This window comes from Pseudorca crassidens, chromosome 2 (assembly GCF_039906515.1).
Source record: "Pseudorca crassidens isolate mPseCra1 chromosome 2, mPseCra1.hap1, whole genome shotgun sequence".
In the NCBI taxonomy this organism is placed as follows: Eukaryota; Metazoa; Chordata; class Mammalia; order Artiodactyla; family Delphinidae; genus Pseudorca; species Pseudorca crassidens.
Genome location: NC_090297.1, coordinates 141,358,036 through 141,378,372, shown reverse-complemented (window position 1 = coordinate 141,378,372; position 20,337 = coordinate 141,358,036). Strand labels below are relative to the sequence as shown.

Sequence of the window (20,337 nt, the reverse complement as noted above, 5' to 3'; positions counted from 1 at the left end):
CAATGTTGTAATAGCTGGTATGGCAGTGTCAGCATGAACCAGCTTAATGTTAGTCTTTATCAGATTTCTACTTTACAGAATATAACTCCCAATGTACCTGGAGCCTTGTACTTTCTGAAGTTGATGTTGGCCAGAACAAAATGGATGATAGTTGGGCAATCTTTCTCAACATCAGGATTCTTGGGTTTAAAGACATAGCATTCCTTCAGTCCTTCTCGATCAAACACATAAGGATCGATCTTTGGAAAGGGGAGCTTATTCATTTTAGCCCACTTTTCTGCAAGTAGAAGTTCCTATGGAAGAGAGGGAAAGATCATTTGTTCAGTTGGTCTGCACATTATTCAATATTAGTTAGGTGTCTACTGTGTGCTAGCAGTATGCTCCTTGCTAGGATGAAAAATGACCCTGTTCTTAAGAAGCTTATCAATCTCAAAATATATAAAATGACTCCATAAACAAACTCACTATTATTTTGTCAACTTTTTGTATAGGGCTAGTTCCACAGGAGGCATTGAAAAATTATTAATGAACTGAACTGAATGAAATTACGTCGATGCAATTGCTAGAGAAATAAGCATATATTATGAGTTCTGGGCATTTATAAGCCAAGTGAATGCTTTTTAACCCTTCAGAGTCAAAAAGAATTTGTTGAAGCAGAATGAGGAGCACTCTGTTACTGATTTTTTACCTGCATCTTCTCCACAAAACCGATTAAAAATTAATACATTTTCTGAATGCAAAAACATTGAGTTGCCCTGAATTAGCTTTTTTTTTCTTTTTTTTTTCTTTTGTTTATGAAAAGAAGCTGAGCTTCTGGCATCATTTGTTATTCTATGTGCAGTGGCCAAGAATTGGCCATACAGAGGAACCAAGAGTTAGTTAATGGGCGTAGCAGATTGTCATTGCTTCCACATATGAACTTCCTTCCGGATAAAAGGCTTATACATCCTTACTGGAATGAGAAGACACCTGGCACACAGCCACAGAGCTGATGTGCATCCACTGACATGTAACGTGACCAAGAAATACAAGGTTGCTGTCGACTACTGAGGTTTCAGGTTTGTTTCTGCATCAAGGCTGACTAGCACCATGGGTAAGCACAAAAAATAATTACATTTAAACTAAAGAACATAAATCAATACAGAGAGATGCAGCGAATAGAGCTTATTTCTGCTGAAATGCAGCTGAAGGGCAAAAAGGACAAATAAGAAGCAGACTGTGGTAGTGGGAAAAGCACCAACTCTGGGGCCAGATTGCCTGAGTTAAAGTGCAAGCTCTGGGACTTTGGGCATGTTCCTTAATGTCTCCACACCCAATATCCTCAAATATAAAGTAAAGATGGCAATGATAGTACGTGTTTCATAAGACTGCTGTTAGAATTAAATAAATTAATGAGTGCAGTATTTAGAACCATGCCTGTCATTTCATGCTATGCAAATATTTGACAAATAAATGCCAGTAAAGAGAAGAAAAGAGATGGAAGGGGAAAAGTGAAGAAAGAAAAGAGGAAAAAGTAAGAGAGATAGCAATGGTATTGGGGAAATCCCTAAAGGAGGGAAGTTTTAGAGAAATGATCACTATCATCTTAAGTTTTTTAACTACCCTTGTAATCACATTGATTCATTCAATGATAATCATTAGTTGCCAATCTAAGTTCCATGCTAGGAGGTGGGGACATAACACTGAGTGAAACTCTTGTTCTTATGGGATGTACATAGCCTGGTAGTAATCAAATAACACTTCAGGTTTAAAACTGTGGCAAATGCTATGAAAAAAGTATTTATTTGCCATGAGATTTTGCAGTATACCTGGACTATTTCCTCACAGTGCTTATTAATTCATTCAACGTTATAATTGAGCACCTATATTCTAGGCGTAAGAGAGAGGCTGTCCTTGGATACTTAGGGATTATAAATCAATGGGAAATATAAGAAATAGATATGATAGTGCAGTATGGAAGAGGCAGGGAACATGATGGATGGCTTCATGCCTGGGCTGTACAGCCTGAAAGGCCCAGCACATCTTGACTTGCAAGCTCGGTGATCTGAGACAAACCGCTTATCACTACAGCTAAACAGGGAAGAAATTATTTTGTGGGAGGAATTATGCAGTGATGCTCTCCTAATGGCACCATAGGGATCATAAGTAACAACAAACGCATGTGGACCAGGTTGTGTACTATCCTTGAAATAGCAGGCTCCCAATCCCATTTTATCTACATTTCAGCTATTTCTTATTTCTCAGCAACTCATATATACATAAATGAGTTGTAAAATAAAGTTAGCACTATTATCTTCCTGAACATTGCTGTGAGGATTAAATGAGATCATGTATTTTTAAAAACTCAGTAATTTATATTTAAGAAAACAAGTACTTTAAAATAGCACCTTATGCTTTGTGACCACCTAGAGGGGTGGGATAGGGAGGGTGGGAGGGAGACGCAAGAGGGCTGATTCACTTTGTTATAAAGCAGAAACGAATACACCATTGTAAAGCAATTATACTCCAATAAAGATGTTAAAAATAAATAAAAAAATAAAATAGCACCTTAAATTCAGAGAAAAATATGTTTTTCATTGAACTTTCACTGTTCCTGATGCTTCTAGAATGTCGTGAATTTTAAGTTGATCGACTCTCTCAATGCCATTTACTGAGAAATAAAAATCTGGGAGAACAAAGGATTTGATTTATATTAAAGCATTTGTTTCATGAACTGTTAAGCTAAATGTGATTATATTTTACAGAAAATCCCATACATATATATGAATAATTGCTTGTTAGAAACTTGAGAAAACTTTTATCTCTAAATCATTTTTCTTCCTGTTCAGTTGAATTATTCAGCCTGTTATTTCTTGTCTAGCACTGTTCCCAGTTATTCATTAAGGATTATTCAACATCAAAATAAAACTAAAAGTTCACGCTGTGGAATTGCGTGAGAACAAGGAAAAGAAGGAGCTTTCTAGTGTTTCCAAACATGACTCAAGGGTATGACCAGTGATGTGTGGATGTGTGGAGAAAGAGGAAAAGGGGAATTGTGTGAGGTAAAAGACCGAGCTATTTTTAGATAAATATTTTACGCTGGAATCAGGAAGTGATAGAAACTTTCCCTTTCCTTATATGATCCTGACATGGAAAAGATTAAAAACTGATGACTATAAAGGCAGTGATTACAGGATGGAAAAGCCATCTCCTCTCTGATGTCTTGTTTCTCTGTCTGTAATGGCTAAGAAACAATGACACAACTATAAGTAGAGCAGACGAGTTTGAAAAGAGTATTTTAGAAGAATGCAGTGAGCAAAAAAATTGCTGCTCCACAAATTACAGCAATATGCCAGAACTGTGTTCTAACCATCCATTTTGGTTATTGTTTGACACCTCAGACAGTTCAGATTTCCACAGGCTAATTCATGGTAAATTCACGTAGTACTAACTAAAATGATTTTCTGTGGAGATAAAAACTTGATAGTGTCCTTCCAAGTGATACTTTGTAAGATATTTGTGCTCATTTTTAAGTACTAAAACATCTTGAAAGATAGGAAAAACAATCTAAATAACATAGAAATATATTCAAACTATAGTGTTAATGGCATATATATGCCATTTTATTTATTTATATATGTAAATAAATATATACTTAAATTAAATTTATATATGTATAATAAATTAGCTTTTCTCTAGAGGAAATGAGGGGTTTTTTTCTGTATAAACCTGGGCTATGTGTTTTCTAAGATATTTATCATTATTCAAAATCTATTTTTTGATTGGGGAGAGGTATGGAGTATAATTGTGTAAATAAGTTTACAGAATTTTTAAAAATTATTGAAGCAACAATTGTATAAGATACAATGAATATAAACAACAATTTAGAATTCATTATTTTGTGGTTATGGTCATTCCCACTTCCAAAAAATGTATTATATTAGGTTCCAAGAGCTTCATAATGCAATAGACATGAAATAATTTTCTATATCTAACAGTGTATAGAATTTACAGAGCACTTTGTACTTCTCCTTAGTTCTTTTTCACTAAGAGGTTACTATACATTCACCAAAATATGTAAGGAGAAATTAATGTTGGGTATATCTCCTTATCACAAGGCATCTGATCCTCCATGACCAATACAGGTGTAATGGGTTGAATGGTGGCCCTCCAAAAGACAAGTCCATGCCCTCAACCCCCAAGACCTGTGAAGGCAACCTCATTTGGAGAAGGGGTTTTTGCAAATGTAATTAAGGGTATGGAGATGAGATCATTGTGGATTAGCTGAGTGAGCCATAAATCCAAAGACACATGTTCTTACAAGAACACACACGCAGAGGAGAAGGCCATAGGAAGACAGGGGCTGAGATTGGAGTTATACAGCCACAAGCCAAGGAAAGCCTGGAGTTACTAGAAACTGGAAAAGGCAAGGAAGAATTCTCCTGTAGAGCTTTTGGAGGGAGTGTGGCCCTGAGGACACCTTGATCTCGATTTCTGGCCTCCAGAACTGTGAGAGAATACACTTCTGTTGTTTTAAGCCACCATGTTTGTGGTAATTTGTTACTGCAGCCCCAGGAAACTAACACAAGAGGTAAATCTGTAAATGCTTCATTTAATAACATGCAGTTCCTTTCATCAGACATGGTGGACTGACGCCCACAGAGCTAACACTTGGATTGGTTTGGCCATGCTGGTTTCATCCAACCTAAAAACCATAAGTACATCATATACAGAGGTTCTAAACCAAGGATCATGCCATAAGGTCAATAAATAAATCAAGTTAGTGTGGAAAAATACAGATTCTTTTTCTGTGTTATTTGTGGGTAAATGAAATTTTGACCTTGAATGAAAATATAGGGAGATAAAGTTAATTTAGATATATTGCTTCTATAATTTATAAAGACTGGCTCATTTAAAATTTTCCTTGCTTCTCTCTTCTTTTTCTCCTTCCTTCATTGCCTCCTCTCCTTCCTTCTTTCCTTTTATTTTTATTTATTTATTATTTTATTTTATTTTTTTGGCTGTGCCACACAGCTTGTGGGATCTTAGTTCCCCGACCAGGGATCGAACCTGGGCCCTCGGCAGTGAGAGTGCGGCATCCTAACCACTGGACTGCCAGGGAATTCCCCTTTCTTTCTCTTTTAAGAGAATGAACGCATAGTTCTGGCTTCTGGTCATTGAGCATTTTAAAAGGCCTGAAAAACAGTGAGATTTATGTCCAATATACAGCAACATAATATAAAATAACAATTTATGGCATAGCAACCCAAATCTATTATTCTCCATAAAATTTTGTAAGGTAAAGGACAAAACTCTCCAGTAGTAAACTAAATTTCCCTATATTCCTTGTTTTCTCCTCAAGACATCCAAAATTATTTCCCCCTTAAATTTAGTCTGTTTATTTTGCAGACTTGAATATGAAGACCCTGGCTTATTTTTATGATCAAAATTAAAGATAAATCCTATTAAAATTTTCCCTGGATGGATCCTACTGGTAAAATGAATTTGGATAGCATATGTCTAAGTTACTAAATGGTTAACAAAAAGAAACTTGACAAAATGAATCACGGAGCTGTTTTTCTTAAATCATTTAATAACACTATTTAGAGTCATGAGGCTCTTTATATTTGGACTATTATTAGGGTGTGTGCCCACTAATCTAAGAAAAAAACAAAAAAAACTCCAGTATCACTGACATTGACGTCATGACCTTTCAAGGCCAGTTATAAAATACAATATGAACTTTGTTGCCTTTATCAAAAGCCATGATATCCATCATTCTCTATCTCCCTGACAAAATCTAAGATTTAACTATACTTATGAAATGCTTATGAAATAAAGTTAACGGTTCTAATTTTTTGCTCTACTCTTTAATTTCAAATGGTATCGATATTTTAGTCTCAAAAATAGAAAATTATTCACTATTTAATCACCTTAATAAAATCATATTGCTTATATCCAGGTATTGCATTGGAGCTTCTCCCCTTCTATCAAAAACTTTGATGTAGATTCAATTTTTAAACCTTACAATATTATACCTAAAATAACTATTCTACTTTAGCATTAATAGTATATTTTTATTAATTTAAAAATTATAGATGAGTAATCTTTTAGATCCATATTGAAATGAATATTATTATAATGACACTCTATATAACAACACTCATAAGTTTAAAAAATCATTTTCAGTATTCCAAATGAGCCTGAAAAGTTCATTTTGTTCACTTTGAATTTCCTGAAGTTCATTTTTGGAGGAAAAAATGTATTACATATAATATATTGCAGTTTCCTTTATATTAAGTCTCTGATTCATTCCAGAATTATAGGCTTCATGCTATACTAAACCAGTAGTTAAAGGATAGTTAAAGGTTAGTTAAGGGATATATTAACCAATAACCAATTTAACCAATAGTTAAAGGATAAAGTACATATTCATATATGAGGAAGAGGGGTAGGATGTAAGGAACTGACAAAATAATTCTAAAGCACATCTATTAGCATGCACAGCTGTAATATTTTTTTCATGCCAGCAAAGCTGTGTAAAACAAGGGCTTGCATGTACAATCTAATATAGTAATGTAAAATGGTGCAGCTTTTTTGGAAAGTGATCTGGAAGTACTTATTAAAAATCTTAACTAATGAATATCTAAGAAGCCAACTAAAGAAATAATAAAAAGTGTGATTAAAGACTCATGCACTGGGGCTTCCCTGGTGGCGCAGTGGTTGAGAGTCCGCCTGCCGATGCAGGGGACGCGGGTTCGTGTCCCGGTCCGGGAAGATCCCACATGCCGCGGAGCGGCTGGGCCCGTGAGCCATGGCCGCTGAGCCTGCGCGTCCGGAGCCTGTGCTCTGCAACGGGAGAGGCCACAACAGTGAGAGGCCCGCGTACCGCAAAAAAAAAAAAAAAAAAAAAAAAAGACTCATGCACAAGGATGATCATTAGAGGAAAAAGGTGACAAGATAGCAATAACCTAAACGGTGAAAAGAGAGCATCGTTAAATAAATTCATGCATAACCACATATAAAGATATCATGCTGTGCTTAAAATTATGTTTTTTAAAATATTTAATGGCATAGTAAAATGCTCACAATGTAACTTTAAGTAGAAAGAAGCAAAAATATATGACCCTAGTGTTGATAAACACACACACATGCACGCACGCACACAGTGAAGAGAGAAAAAAAGTAAAAAACAAAGTATCAGTAGCCATTGTCTATGAATAGCAGGAGCACTTGATGTATATTCCAACTTTCCAAATTTTTTACAAGTATTCTTCTTAATTGGAAATAGTGAATCAAAGTATGTTTAAAAACTAGACAAAGTACAATGGTTCTTTTTAGAGGTACAAAGTAATATTCTAAAACCTTCTTCCAATATCAGTTCATTAATGTAGTGGAGCTCTGATTCATATATAAAATGATGGCTTTGACATTTTACATTCCCATTGGTGAAATGAATAATCAGCTTCTCTTACCACCAGAATGAGCTTCTAAACTATCATGGTAGCGTCATCCATTGAAACGAACCTGCCATTGCTGCTCATGGGTCATCAAATCCTGCTCTTGGTTTTTAACAGTCACCTGCCCTGGTTCAGTACTGCACTGTCCTATGCTTGCATTACAGTAAATCTCTCTTAATTTTAATCTCTTGTTCTCCATCCTCCAATTCATCCTACTTTCCATTATCATATTAATCATGCTAAAATTCCAATTTCATGAAGTCAGTTGTCTGCTGGAAACGCTTCATTGATTGTCTGTTGGCTATCATCCAACTGTAAATTCCTAACGGGAGTGTAATATCTATCACTCTAATCAGATCACTCCTCAGATGTGCTCATTGCCATTTCTGTGCCATTTTCATCCTATTTCATTTATTTCCCTGTTCATCTACTCCAGGACACACCAATCTATTTTTGTATGGATCTCCTAGAATACACCTAGTTATATAAACCCAAGTAACTATTTAACAATAAGTTACTTAACTTCCTTCCAAATGACTTCGTGTATAAAAGTCTTCCCCCCTACCAAAAGCTAAAATTTTATCAAGATCAAGAACCATATTTTGGGCTTCCTTGGTGGCTCAGTGGTTAAGAATCCGCCTGCCAATGCAGGGGAAACAGGTTCGAGCCCTGGTCCGGGAAGATTCCCACATGCTGCGGAGCAACTAGGCCCATGCAACACAACTACTGAGCCTGCGCTCTACAGCCTGTGAGCCACAACTACTGAGCCCTCGTGCCACAACTACTGACGACTGCGCACCTAGAGCCCGTGCTCTGCAACAAGAGAAGCCACTGCAATGAGAAGCCTGTGCACCGCAATGAAGAGTAGCCCCTGCTAGCTGCAACTAGAGGAAGCCCGCGCTCAACAAAGAAGACCCAATGCAGCCAAAAATAAAATAAATAAATAAAAATAAATTTAAAAAATAAACAAAGATATTACATAGTTATAAAAAAAAAACTATGTGTTACCATTAACTGCTGTGCACAGCACAGAGCACAAAGCGCACGGGTGTACAAAGGAGGCAGCTAGTGAAAAGAGAAGAACATTACATTTTCATTCTGGAGCCTTAGAATTTGGTCCAACTTGACTACTTCTTAACTACCACTTTCCTAGCCAGATCCTGAGCTATGCTCTTTTCACCCATTATCTTATTTAATTTGTTGATGTGATGAGATTTCTTATCTCATCAATCCTTGTTTCTTTGTCTGAATACCACTAACTGCCTCAAAAAAGGTAAACTATGAAAGCACTTTTAAAATATGAGGTTTAGGGGACTTCCCCTGGCCATTCAGTGGTTAAGACTGCACTTCCACTGCAGGGAGCGTGGGTTTGATCACTGGTCAGGGAACTAAGATCCCACATGCCCTGCGGCATGGCCAAAAAATTTTTAAAAAATAAACAAATAAAAATAAAATATGAGGTTTATATATATATTAAAGAGTTATAACCATTATTAGTCTTAAGAACAGTTTAATCATGTACAATATAAAGGAAAACAGATGTCCGAGGACCTGGGTTATCACTGACTCTTCCTGGCTGGGAGATCATGAACTATTTCACTTAATTTCTGTGAGTTTCCATTTCTTAATCTATGAAATGGGAACAATAACTTTATATCTATTACAGCATTTCATTCATTCACCCACAAAAACTGTCCTACATACTCATAATTTGGGCTAGCACTTACAAAGCAATTAGAACCAAATGATTAAAACACACACACACACACACACACAATGAGTGTTCTAGTTCCCAGGGAGTTCACAGACAGTGGAAGCAATATGATGTAAACAAATATGGACAGTAGAACATGAAAATCGCTGTGTTAGAAGAATTGACTAAGTCCTTTGTACTAAAACTATACCTGTGGAGGTCAAGAAAGGTAACATGTGAGCTGCATCTAAAGAAAGTTTGAGGCAAAAGGAACAAATAACATTCGTGGTCTCACTTGAGTGCTGCCCAGCAATCCTTCTACATTGCCCTAGTCAGAACTTTTCCTCGTTTCTTCATATAGGCAGACTCCACTTCCTCCATTCTCTCACCCTCAAAAGATAATGCTGACTCCTAATTATTCTAAAAGTTAGAAGTTATCAGGTGAGTACTTTCCCATCTTCCCTTCTCAGTGCCTAACAGCTAACCTCCATCCACAGCCATAATTTCCCCCCTTCTCTTTTGTCCCAATACGGACATTTCCAGACTCCTCTCCACCTGTATTTTTGTATCTCCCTTCCACTCCCTACCCCTGTAACCTTCCCAGGGGTGTAACTCTATCATGTATGTCATCTGTCCATTCTCCAATAACATTTCTTCATTCATGAGTCCTAACCATCGAAACATTTGAACACACTCGAAGTACCTCCGACGCACCCCTCCACACACACCATTTTCTTATTCTCCACATCCTCTTGCAGATATAGTCCATCTCCTTCTTCCCTGGACAGTTTATAGAATTGTCTCCATTTTCTTAACTTCCGCTTAACCCTCCAATTACTGCAGTGTGACTTCTGCCCTCTCAACCCTATTGAAACTGCTTTTCACCAAAGACTTCCTGTTGTTAAATATCTTCACTTGGTTTTATAACACTGCACATTTCCTTGGTTTTTGTCCTTTTCCCCTGATATTATTGTTGGATCATCAAGATACTATTTTACGTCCTCTTCTCTTCTCATAGTATACACTCCCCGTGCACCATTTTACTTACCTTTCACCTGCTAACTCCCAAATTTCAGCCTAATTTTCTTCATGAACTTTAGATATGGTGCATCATTCTTGTCCTGCTCAGGACTATGAACTTGAACAAGGGTCATGGGAAGTCATTTAAGAGTTTTTTTAAGCAGGGAAGAGACTGAATCACATCTGTGTTTTGGAAATATTACTGAAAATAATGTAGAAAATAGGCTAAAGGGATAAGAAATTGGGAGGACTAAGGTAGCTACAAGGCAATGCAAAAGAATGTGGCAGACAATGGAATGCGACATAAATTCTCCTTACCTTGAAGGGAGGACTGGAGTCACTTGGCCTTGCAGAAAAGTCAAAGGAGATGATGAGATCAACTCCTCTTTGAGGCCTCAGGATCAAGGGGTATGGCAGGTTAAATGTGAGGCCACTGTCCACCACATGAATCTTTTTACTTTTGACATCCAGAGGCTCATATATCCGCTCAAATTCATCAGGATCTTTGAAAAGGATAGAAAAGAAAAGAAGGAATTAAACAATCATTTAACATTATTTAGGATATTAAAAGTATTTGTTATGTAAACATGTGAGATGAATTCCCTATGGTTAGGCCCTCAGGGCTTGGAGACTTCTGGTTTCTTCCTCTGTAATATCAGAATAAAAGATTCTATCAACAAGGCTGCTGTGAGGATTAAGTGGGATGATACATGGAAAGTGCAAGCAAGGCTCAGGCCCTAGTAGTAACTCTACCCTGTGCGCCATGATCCCTGTCGTAGCATTACTTCCCATTACATAGATCTTTACTGTTGAAAAACATTTCCCCGTGCATTATCTTGCTTAAGTCTTAGAACAGACGTGAGATAGAGGATATCTAGAAATGGAGGATGAAATACATTAAATTCATCTCTAAAATGACACAACTTGGGAGTGGCAGAGTCTGAAGGGATCCCACACAGCATCTCTCTAGGTGATGGGAGTCTAAGAGAATAATCCAGCTGACACATTCAGCAAACATGCATTGTCTGCTACTCTTCAGGCCCTCCTCCAGGTGCTGAACAAGAGAGATGCAAACTCTGCTCCAATAGAGCACACTGCTGGTAAATCAGTCAACAAATATATTAAAAGATGGTTCGGGCAGTGATAAATGCAATGAAGGAAATAATAGAGGGTAATGGGATAAGGAGGAACTTCAGGTAGGTAGTCAGGAGAGACCTCTCTGAGAAGACTTTGAGACCAGATTCATAGGAGAGAATTGGCCATCTAAGGATTTGGAGGGGGTGGTATTTTTTTCCAGGGAGAGGGAAGAACTAGAGCAAAGGCCCCAAGGCAGAGTAAGGAGTGGTATGTTTGAAGAAGTACAGTGTGGCTACAACTTAAGAGGAGAGTAGGATGAGATGGCAAGGGATCTGAAGGAAAGCAGGGGCTAGAAATCATTAGTTTTATGAACAAATAATATTGATAACATGTTGCTGTTCGCATGTAAGTGTGGTGATTCTAATCCTCTTCCTAGGAGAAAGAAATGTGATCAGAATTAAATTGATTTGAGCTGAATGAAATGACATGCAATTATTTTGTTCTGTCCCCTTGTCCTCACACCTGTTCCCACTTGTTCTGTTAGAAAGAAGGGCAGCAAAGCTCAAGAGGGAGGTTTATTACAGTAGGATAGAGGGAAGGTGCTCATGCTAGACATGCATTATGACCTCTGAGCCAGATTTTAAATTCCATTGGTGAGCAATTTTCATAGAGGAAACAACAAAAACTAGAGGATCAGAGCAACCTGTGCTTATAAAATCACCTATAAAATGTAGTTAATACCTATTACCCAGGAACATGTTCAGTACATGATAGAAACCCATCACATGTTAATTCCCTCCATATATTTCTAAATAAGAATGATGCTGATTATAATTCTCTCACAGTCGATTTTATCACTACATTGTAAGAACAAGAGATCAAAGAGGAAAGTAAATCTTTAAATTCTTAATGTCTGATTAAAATCCACAGTCCTCATCATCACTAGAAGCTGAAACTAAAACACCAATGAGACAATTAGCCAGGACGCTTATTCAATGTGAATTGAAACAGTTCTCAATTAGACTTTGGTTTAGTTACTTAAGAAAACATTAATATCCTTACAAGTTTCTCTAGTTAACAGTCACTGTTTTCTTCTCTCATATCTATACAAATTTCTCATCTCTAAAATACTGAATAACAAAGGAATGTTAGAAACATTTACTAGAGATGTTTGTAAATAAAGTGGAAAAGAGTTTACATCTGAGGTGATGTGTACTGAAGGAAAGTAGGAAGATGTGAAAAAACGGTCTTAGATGAAAAACAAATATGCTAAAAAAGAAAACCAAGAAACAATGGGGGATGGGGGTGTTAGACAAGAATAAGGTCATGTAACTGAATGAAAAGGCAGGTCAAGTTAAAAAAGAAAAAAAAAGTCTTGCTATGTCCAGGGTGAATGCCTAGGCCAAAAAGGAGAGAGCAGAGATACCATTCTTTAAATAATTACCTTCAGGTTAATTCTATTTTCTTATCAAGTATCTATGTAGTGACAATGAACTTTGCCACCAGCCAGAATTCTAAATATCTATCTATCACAGAACCTGAAACTTAAGAATTATAAAATTGAAATATATATATATTATATATATATATATAGTCAAACCCAACTGTAACATCTATTCCTCTGAAATTTTTATTGTTTAAAAATTACATATGTGAGCTTTTTAAAAAGGTGAAAAATTATGAATCTTTATCTTATATTAGTTTTAAAATATTTTACTAATAAGCTAGAAATTTATATTTGGGTACTTTTATTTCTCCTAAAAGCAGCTTTATTTTGAGTATCTATAATCTATTAGAAATTTCATATATAAGATTTATCATCCTTAGAAAACTCCTCAGAAGACAAAGGAGGTATTATTAGTATCATTTTAAAGATAAGGAAATGAGGCCCTAAGAGGTTCAGTTTCACACTGTGAGAGTCAAGTTTCCAAGCCAGGTCCAGGAAGTCTAAACCCTACACAGTGTCACACTGTTACTTCAGAAAGTGGCACAGCCATAAGACTAAAAGGGTTTGAAATGGGTAATTTAAAAAACAATAACTGGGGATTTCCCTGGTGGTCCAGTGGTTAAGACTTTGCCTTCCAATGCAGTGGGTGCAGTTTCTATCCCTGGTAGGGGAGCTAAGATCCCATATGCCTCACAGCCAAAAAACCAAAACACAGAACAGAAGCAGTGTTGTAACAAATTCAATAAAGACTTTAAAAAAATGGTCCATCAAAAAAAAAATCTTAAAAAAAAAGCAATAACTACAGTGTATAGAGGCAATCTACACATGCATCTATCAATCATGAAAACCACATTGATATGTGTATTTTATCACAATTACGCATAAAAAATTAAAAACACATTAATGGGAATTTTTTTTACAGTGACATGATTTTCCCTAAAATAATAAAGTACAATGATAATTCACAAATATTTTTCTCTGGTTTTATAAACTGATGCTTTAAATTTTAGCTAAAAGATTAACCAGAAACAGACTATTTCTTTCCTATTCTGTTTGAGTTCCCCCTTCTCATCATGAAGCTGATAGTCTCCTTTTTCCTGTTTTAAATCCAAGATTACATTTGAAAGAAAAATCATCATGTGGACCAATTCCCAGCTCTAGCATGTAGCTAAACACCATGGTTCCAACCTTCCATATAAACTGACAGGAAGCAATGTTTCTTAATTGTATTGTAAAAAAAAAATAGTTTTGCAAGATATTAACAGATATTCTATATGCAAATTAAGAGTTCCATGATCGAATAGGTTTGAGAAACACAAGATTCAACAACTTAAAATAATAACAAATTATAATGCATGTTCCCTATTTTCCTTACTATGCCTTGGACTAATAGTACTTTTTAGTGGAGATGCTACTTAATTCTGACAGTAACTCTATAAGATAGGTAACAATTGTTTCTATTTTATAAGTCAACCATTGGAGTAAACATTGAAGATTGTTGCTTCCTCACTAACCTACGGGTCCATCAGGATCAGGTTGCTAGTTTTTAGTTTCACTCTACTTTTCGATTGTTGTTAGCCGAGGTTACGCTAAGTAATGGCTCAGGACTGTCCAGCTAATAAATGACACAGCTGGGATTCAAATGCAAGTGAAGCTGCTTTTAAAGTACTATACTTGAGGCATCTTTAAGTAGGATTTCTCAAACTCATTAGGGTATCCCATGGCATTGTGAAGAGGGGGATGGAGTTGTTAACTTTTTCCAAATTTATTTGAACTTGAACCCAATTTATTAATATCTACTAAAACGTCATAGAAAGTTTGATGAATGCCCCTATGAAAGAACATCCTCCCGTAAATTAAAGTTTACATGGTTTCCCAACCTGTGAATGAGTTAATCATCACACAGATTCAATTTATAATGTACAAATATTTGGATGTTTGTGTTTTGAACTCTGGCCTAAATGAACTCATGTCTTGATTTCTAATTCCAGATGGTGTATGTCACAGTAAATAATATAAACACAAAAGTAAACAGGAAAGAAGTCATGTAACTAATGAGTAGCTTCTCCAGAATTAGTTTCCACAGGTATACAACTATTTTGAAGTAAAAAAATGAGGGGAATTTCTTCATCTTATTTCTCTTGTTTTCAAAAGATGGTCTGCAAGGTGAAGCAATAGGCACAAAAGTAATACACTAACTTTTTCTCATTTTAGGTTGAGAGATTATTCTAAAATGCTCGAATTTTAATCTGTATAAACAAAATCCATATAAACAAATTAGTAAACTAAATGTAAGATTTTTCCCAACACAATATCTAGATAAGATTTTTAAAAATCTCTAAAAATAAAAGAGAAATAACCTTAATTAATGTTTGAATTGTGGTATTTTAACTGTATAATAAATAAAAGTTTTAATGACGATTTTGTGAACAACGTTGATAATATTTTATGATATAAACCTTTTAACATTTCATTTCAAACATATAGTTTTATTCTAAAATTTGGAAATAACCAGAGGGAGATAAACAGAGTCTATTTTCGTAAGGGCTTTGTCTGAAAAGCACTAATCAATTCAGTATATTCAGTCTAAAGTGCAGTCATTTTTAGCAATGTTGGTTCATAAGCAACAAACCTGAATGAACTTGTCACTCACCGAACTGGATTTTTGACTAAAGTCAATATGCTGTATACGTTTTTTCAATCGGATAAATATAAAGTGACTGAAGTATAATTTAATGAGATACACACTGAGAAATAATATTTAAAGTCCCTTCTGAAGCTCATTAATCTAAAACAATTTTAGGTTAGAACATTTCAAAATAGCTCAACAAAAGAAATATTCAACCTGTGTAATATCATGTTTTAGGATGATTAATATTTTCTATCTCTTCATGTCATTTTATGAAAACTGTCTCTGACTCTTTTTTCAAAAGGCACCGAATAAAGAAGTCAGATAAGGTGATGCACAGCTATTATCCTCCAAGCACTAGAGAGAGGGCAAATGAAGATCATGCATCCTCGGGGACTTACAATTGCATCAGGATCAGTGTTCCATCAGGATCAGAGTTGCTGGCTTTTAGTTTTACTGTACTTTTCTATCATTGTTAAATAAAGTATATAAGTCCCTCCAAGAATCAAATTTTCAAGGAAGGGTCATGAAATGATTTTAATCTTCATGAGGCAAGTACTGCATGTCTTGTGGACAACTGGATCCCTAGTGCCACACACATTGAAGGAGCTCTGTAAATACTGTGGCAGTGCAAGAAGGAACAAAGGAGAGAAGAAAGATGGAAATGAAGAACAATCTGACATACACTGAGAATAATGAAAGAGGCAGACTTCCTAAGGGTACCAAATATATCTAATAAAAATGTAGGATGTCCAGTTAAATTTAAATTTCAGATAAATAGCAAACAATTTTTATACAAGGATGTCCCAAATGATGTTATAAAGGGCATACTTATATTCTCTCTCTCTCTCTCTCTCTCTATATATATTTATATATATATATATATATATTTATAAATTGAAATTCAAATTTAACTGAGCACTGTATTTTTCCAAGCAACACTAACACCTCCAAATCTACATAAACTATTGCAAAACCACCAGGAAGCTGTTAAAATGTCTAGTGCAGAACTTGTGCTGTGCAAACCACAGAAGGAGCTATGCTTGGTATTGTGATCAAAGTAATAAAATAAAACAGATGTAATAAGTACACACAAGGAAACTTCCATTTTTACATCAGCAAGACGATGACTGATAAAACCAAGGGCTATGAGGAAGAGAGTGAGCAGAAGGGAAAGGCTTCTGAGCAATGTCAAGAAGCCTATTCAAGTGTTCTAATTCTAGCTCAGTTGAGGAATTCTAGGTAAACACGATGCTATCTTCTTTGATCTTCCTTTTCTATGGAGTAAAATAACTAATGATTCTTTCTAGTCCTAAACGCTCTATAAGGCTGAGTTTTTTGTTTGTTTGTTTGTTTAAGCCCATCATAATTCATCCATAAAGCCTGTTTCTAAAGAAGATACATTTAATTGGTATTGTAATAGCAATAAGTTAAATCATAAGTAACACACAAAAAATAACATCACTGATTGTATGGTCAAGTGTTTTTATTTTGGATGAATTTAAAAAGAGACACTGACTTTATCACAAATAGACTTCTATTATAGTTGATATGAAAGGGTTTGCATTGCAGGTATATAATCATGTCCTAGACTTTGATTCCACAAACATAATGCAAAATATAGTGAGTTTCTACTCCTGTTGTTTAAAAAACAGGGGTAACTTTTGTTTCTGCAATTTCCCTTAAGCTCAAGCAACAAACAGAAACAGCATTACCTAAACAATAATAAGATCTAAAGCCACGTCTAATTTTTATAGGTAGAATCCTTAAACAGTAGTAGAAAGTTTTTTGGAAAATTTTCTATTTACATTCTCATAGCCTCCTGTCAATGTTCTTAGGCAGAAATGATTGAGAAATGACATTTGGGCGGTTAAGGGGAAAAAGATGGTATGAAGAAGTAGAAAAAATTTAAGATGCTAGGTGCATTATAAGAAAGAGAATTATGTAGTGATTAGTCACCAAGACAAATTTACCTTTTAATTTGGAACATGCATGGAACTGAAGAATCAAGGCAAGTATTCCTGAGTTTGGTTAAGTGACACACCTGAAAGTGAGTGGGTTCTTATGAGGTTCTTAAGTGGCCTTAAGAAAGTTACCTAACCTTTCAGAGAACTGGAAGGGACACTGCAGATGGGCGAACTCAACTCCACTTACACCCCTAGGGGGCACACATTACTGCTCTGCACTGGAGAGATAGGCTGAGGACCATGTGTCCCAGATTCCCTCCCAACTCTGGATCTGCTGAGACCTATCCTCTGCCAAGGAGAAACACCCACGTGAGATCTGAAGGGGGAAATGAGACAGAGGCTACGTTTCTGCTATTTCTACTGCCAAGCATCGTTGTGGGGGGCGTTTGTTGCGGTGATCCTGAAGTGTTTTTGCAGTCATTCCTAGATGCTCAGACTGGAGCTTGCTCCTCCAAGCCCTGGAACAATTTCGTAAGCACCTACTTTAAACCTCTTTTGCTTAAACAAGGGAGAGGGTTTCCTGTTTGCTGTGAGTGAACCTTGACCAATATAGAGGGGAGCAAAGCCCCCCTCAATATTTCAATGAAAACTGTTTATGCTGACATGACGATGTCATTTCCTGCCCAATGTATTTCTTCTTCCAAAAAAACAACTCAGAGCCCTTCATACATTCAATGCATGTTTTAAAATTTGATTGTAAATTAATTACTATTAATAATTAAAATGCTCCTCCCCAGAGAAGGAAGAAAGATCTCCTGAATTAGCGTCCATGGATTACAATTTGTGTACTTACCTGCTACAGCTGCATCCAATTCATCTTCCTCCAAGGACTCCTGGGTGGTAAAGTCTCTCAAAGGAGACATCGGATAGGATGTATTGAGATTCAAGCCCAGCATGAAGTTGTGCACCTTCCCAGCTCGTCCTTCTCTGGTATTAAACAAAGCTGAGTCACTCACCAAGGCCATTATCATACGTTGGACCCAACTTGCTTGATTATCATTTTGATATTCCCTTTCTGCTTCTTCATTTTCAGTGCCTAAGGAAAAAGAAAAGATCATTATACAGATTCCAAAAATCCATAATAACGAAAAAGATCTTTGGGCAATGGAATGTTAACATTAATGATGAAGCTCCACAGCTTTTGATTCAACAAACATTTGTGTAAATTATAGTAAATATTTCCGTTAATCATTTTTGTTCTTAACTTATTCTTACTGTACTGTTTACCGGTAGTCAGTCTAAAGGCTGTATTCTTGGCAGTGTCGCTTGGCCTATTCTTTAATTTCCAGAGAAACTTCTGTTCTTCCCTTTCCCCAATTCTTTTCTTTCTTTTCCCTGGCTACACACACACACACACACACGGAGGGAATATCCACAGTAGCTAATCCCCTTCCTTTCCCAAGTTTCCTTCCCTGTCCTGTTTAATAAACATCCAGAAATCATGCAGACTGAGAGCAGACAACTGAAGGATTCAACATATATTTGCCCTCTGAACGGTCATTTCATTCTTGCTTATAAAGTTTGGGGTTTAAAAGTCTGTAAATTAGGGCTTCCCTGGTGGTGCAGTGGTTGAGAGTCTGCCTGCCGATGCAGGGGACACGGGTTCGTTCCCCGGTCTGGGAAGATCTCACATGCCGCGGAGCGGCTAGGCCCGTGAGCCATGGCCGCTGAGCCTGCGCGTCCGGAGCCTGTGCTCCGCAACGGGAGAGGCCACAACAGTGAGAGGCCCGCGTACCGCAAAAACAAAAAACAAAAAACAAAAGTCTGTAAATTAAACATATGTTTTAAAATGTGTTAAAATTCAGGAATCTTCCAAAAGAAGCCGTTTTCAATGATTTTTCCTTAAAATCTATGCACTCATCACTACTACTGGGAAGCCGCATTGTGTAGTTATTCAGAGCAGTGGCTCCAGAACCAGACTACCCTGGTTCCAATCCTCTCTCCATTGTTTACTAGTTAGTTGACCCTTCTCAGTCTTCATTTCCTCATCAGTAAACCTCATAGGGTTGTTGTGAGGATAAACTAAGTTAATGCATTCATGTAAGTTTCTTAGAAAAATTTAAGCCCACGTTAAATTATCAACAAACACTAGTTGGTAGTAGAAATAGTTGTAATAGCAGCAGAGTCATAATCCTCATCATCAATATTATTCATTCATAACTCGAATCTAAGAACACTGTGTGGTAGAGTACAATCCCCCCTACCTAAATCCCTTCTGTTCAGATTTCTGGGAACCCTGGATATAAATATATATGCATATATAAATCTATATGTGTATGTGTGTGTGTGTGTGGAGAGAAGAAAAAAAGAATCTATGTTCAAACTTCATAATTTTCAATAAATGGTAACTAAACACCCATAAGACCAAACTAAATATTGATTTCTATCTTCAAAAGATTAGCTTAACTGAGCTCAGTAAATGGAGGGATCTTTCTCTCAATAAACAATCCAGATGATTGCCTAGTCATGAAAAAACAAATATACAATCTTTTCTACTCCCACATTTTTCTCATGCCAAGTATAACAAAGAAAATCTTTCAATAGAATGAATCAGGCTTTAAAATGAATGATTTATAATCTTAGTTACACAGGATATGAATAAGACATTTAATTATTTTCCAAAGGTTTGGAGCTCCCTCCTCTTTTTCTTCTTCTTCTTCATCATCACTGTTGTTGTTGTTATTATTATTATTATTAAATTTATCCCACTTCTATACCACCAGTGGATCTGCTTTCCTTATGATGTATTTGGAAATGACATCATTTGTGGGACGAACCCAAAAGTCAACAGATAAATCATATCTATTGCTTATTAGCTAAAATTCTAATAGTAAATTTCTATTTATTAGCCCTTTACAACTTAAAACCCTTTGTATGCACTTGCTAATTTGATGATTACAGCAATTCTGTGAGAGCAGGTAAAATGATGCCAGCACAGATTTGAAAAAAACTAAAGTTGAAAATGCCTAAAGACCTTGTTCAAAATCACGTGACTAAAAATGAAGGGGCATCAAGAGAAGGAGAAAACAAGCCACAGACTAGGAGAAAATATTTGCAAAAGACAC

The 20,337-nt window shown here is 36.1% G+C and overlaps 1 protein-coding gene across 4 annotated transcripts in view; it reads right to left on the bottom strand.

The window, feature by feature from the left end:
* The window catches only part of PLA2G4A (phospholipase A2 group IVA), a 160,799-nt gene that overhangs the window by 12,421 nt on the left and 128,041 nt on the right, over window positions 1–20,337 (bottom strand). For all 4 annotated transcript variants that reach the window (XM_067728953.1, XM_067728955.1, XM_067728954.1 and 1 more), the window contains 3 exons: window positions 18,066–18,308; window positions 10,471–10,655; window positions 98–293 (listed from right to left, as the gene is read on the bottom strand). In XM_067728953.1, coding sequence (XP_067585054.1) covers window positions 98–293; window positions 10,471–10,655; window positions 18,066–18,308 — 624 coding nt within the window. The remainder of the gene's footprint in view (window positions 1–97; window positions 294–10,470; window positions 10,656–18,065; window positions 18,309–20,337) is intronic.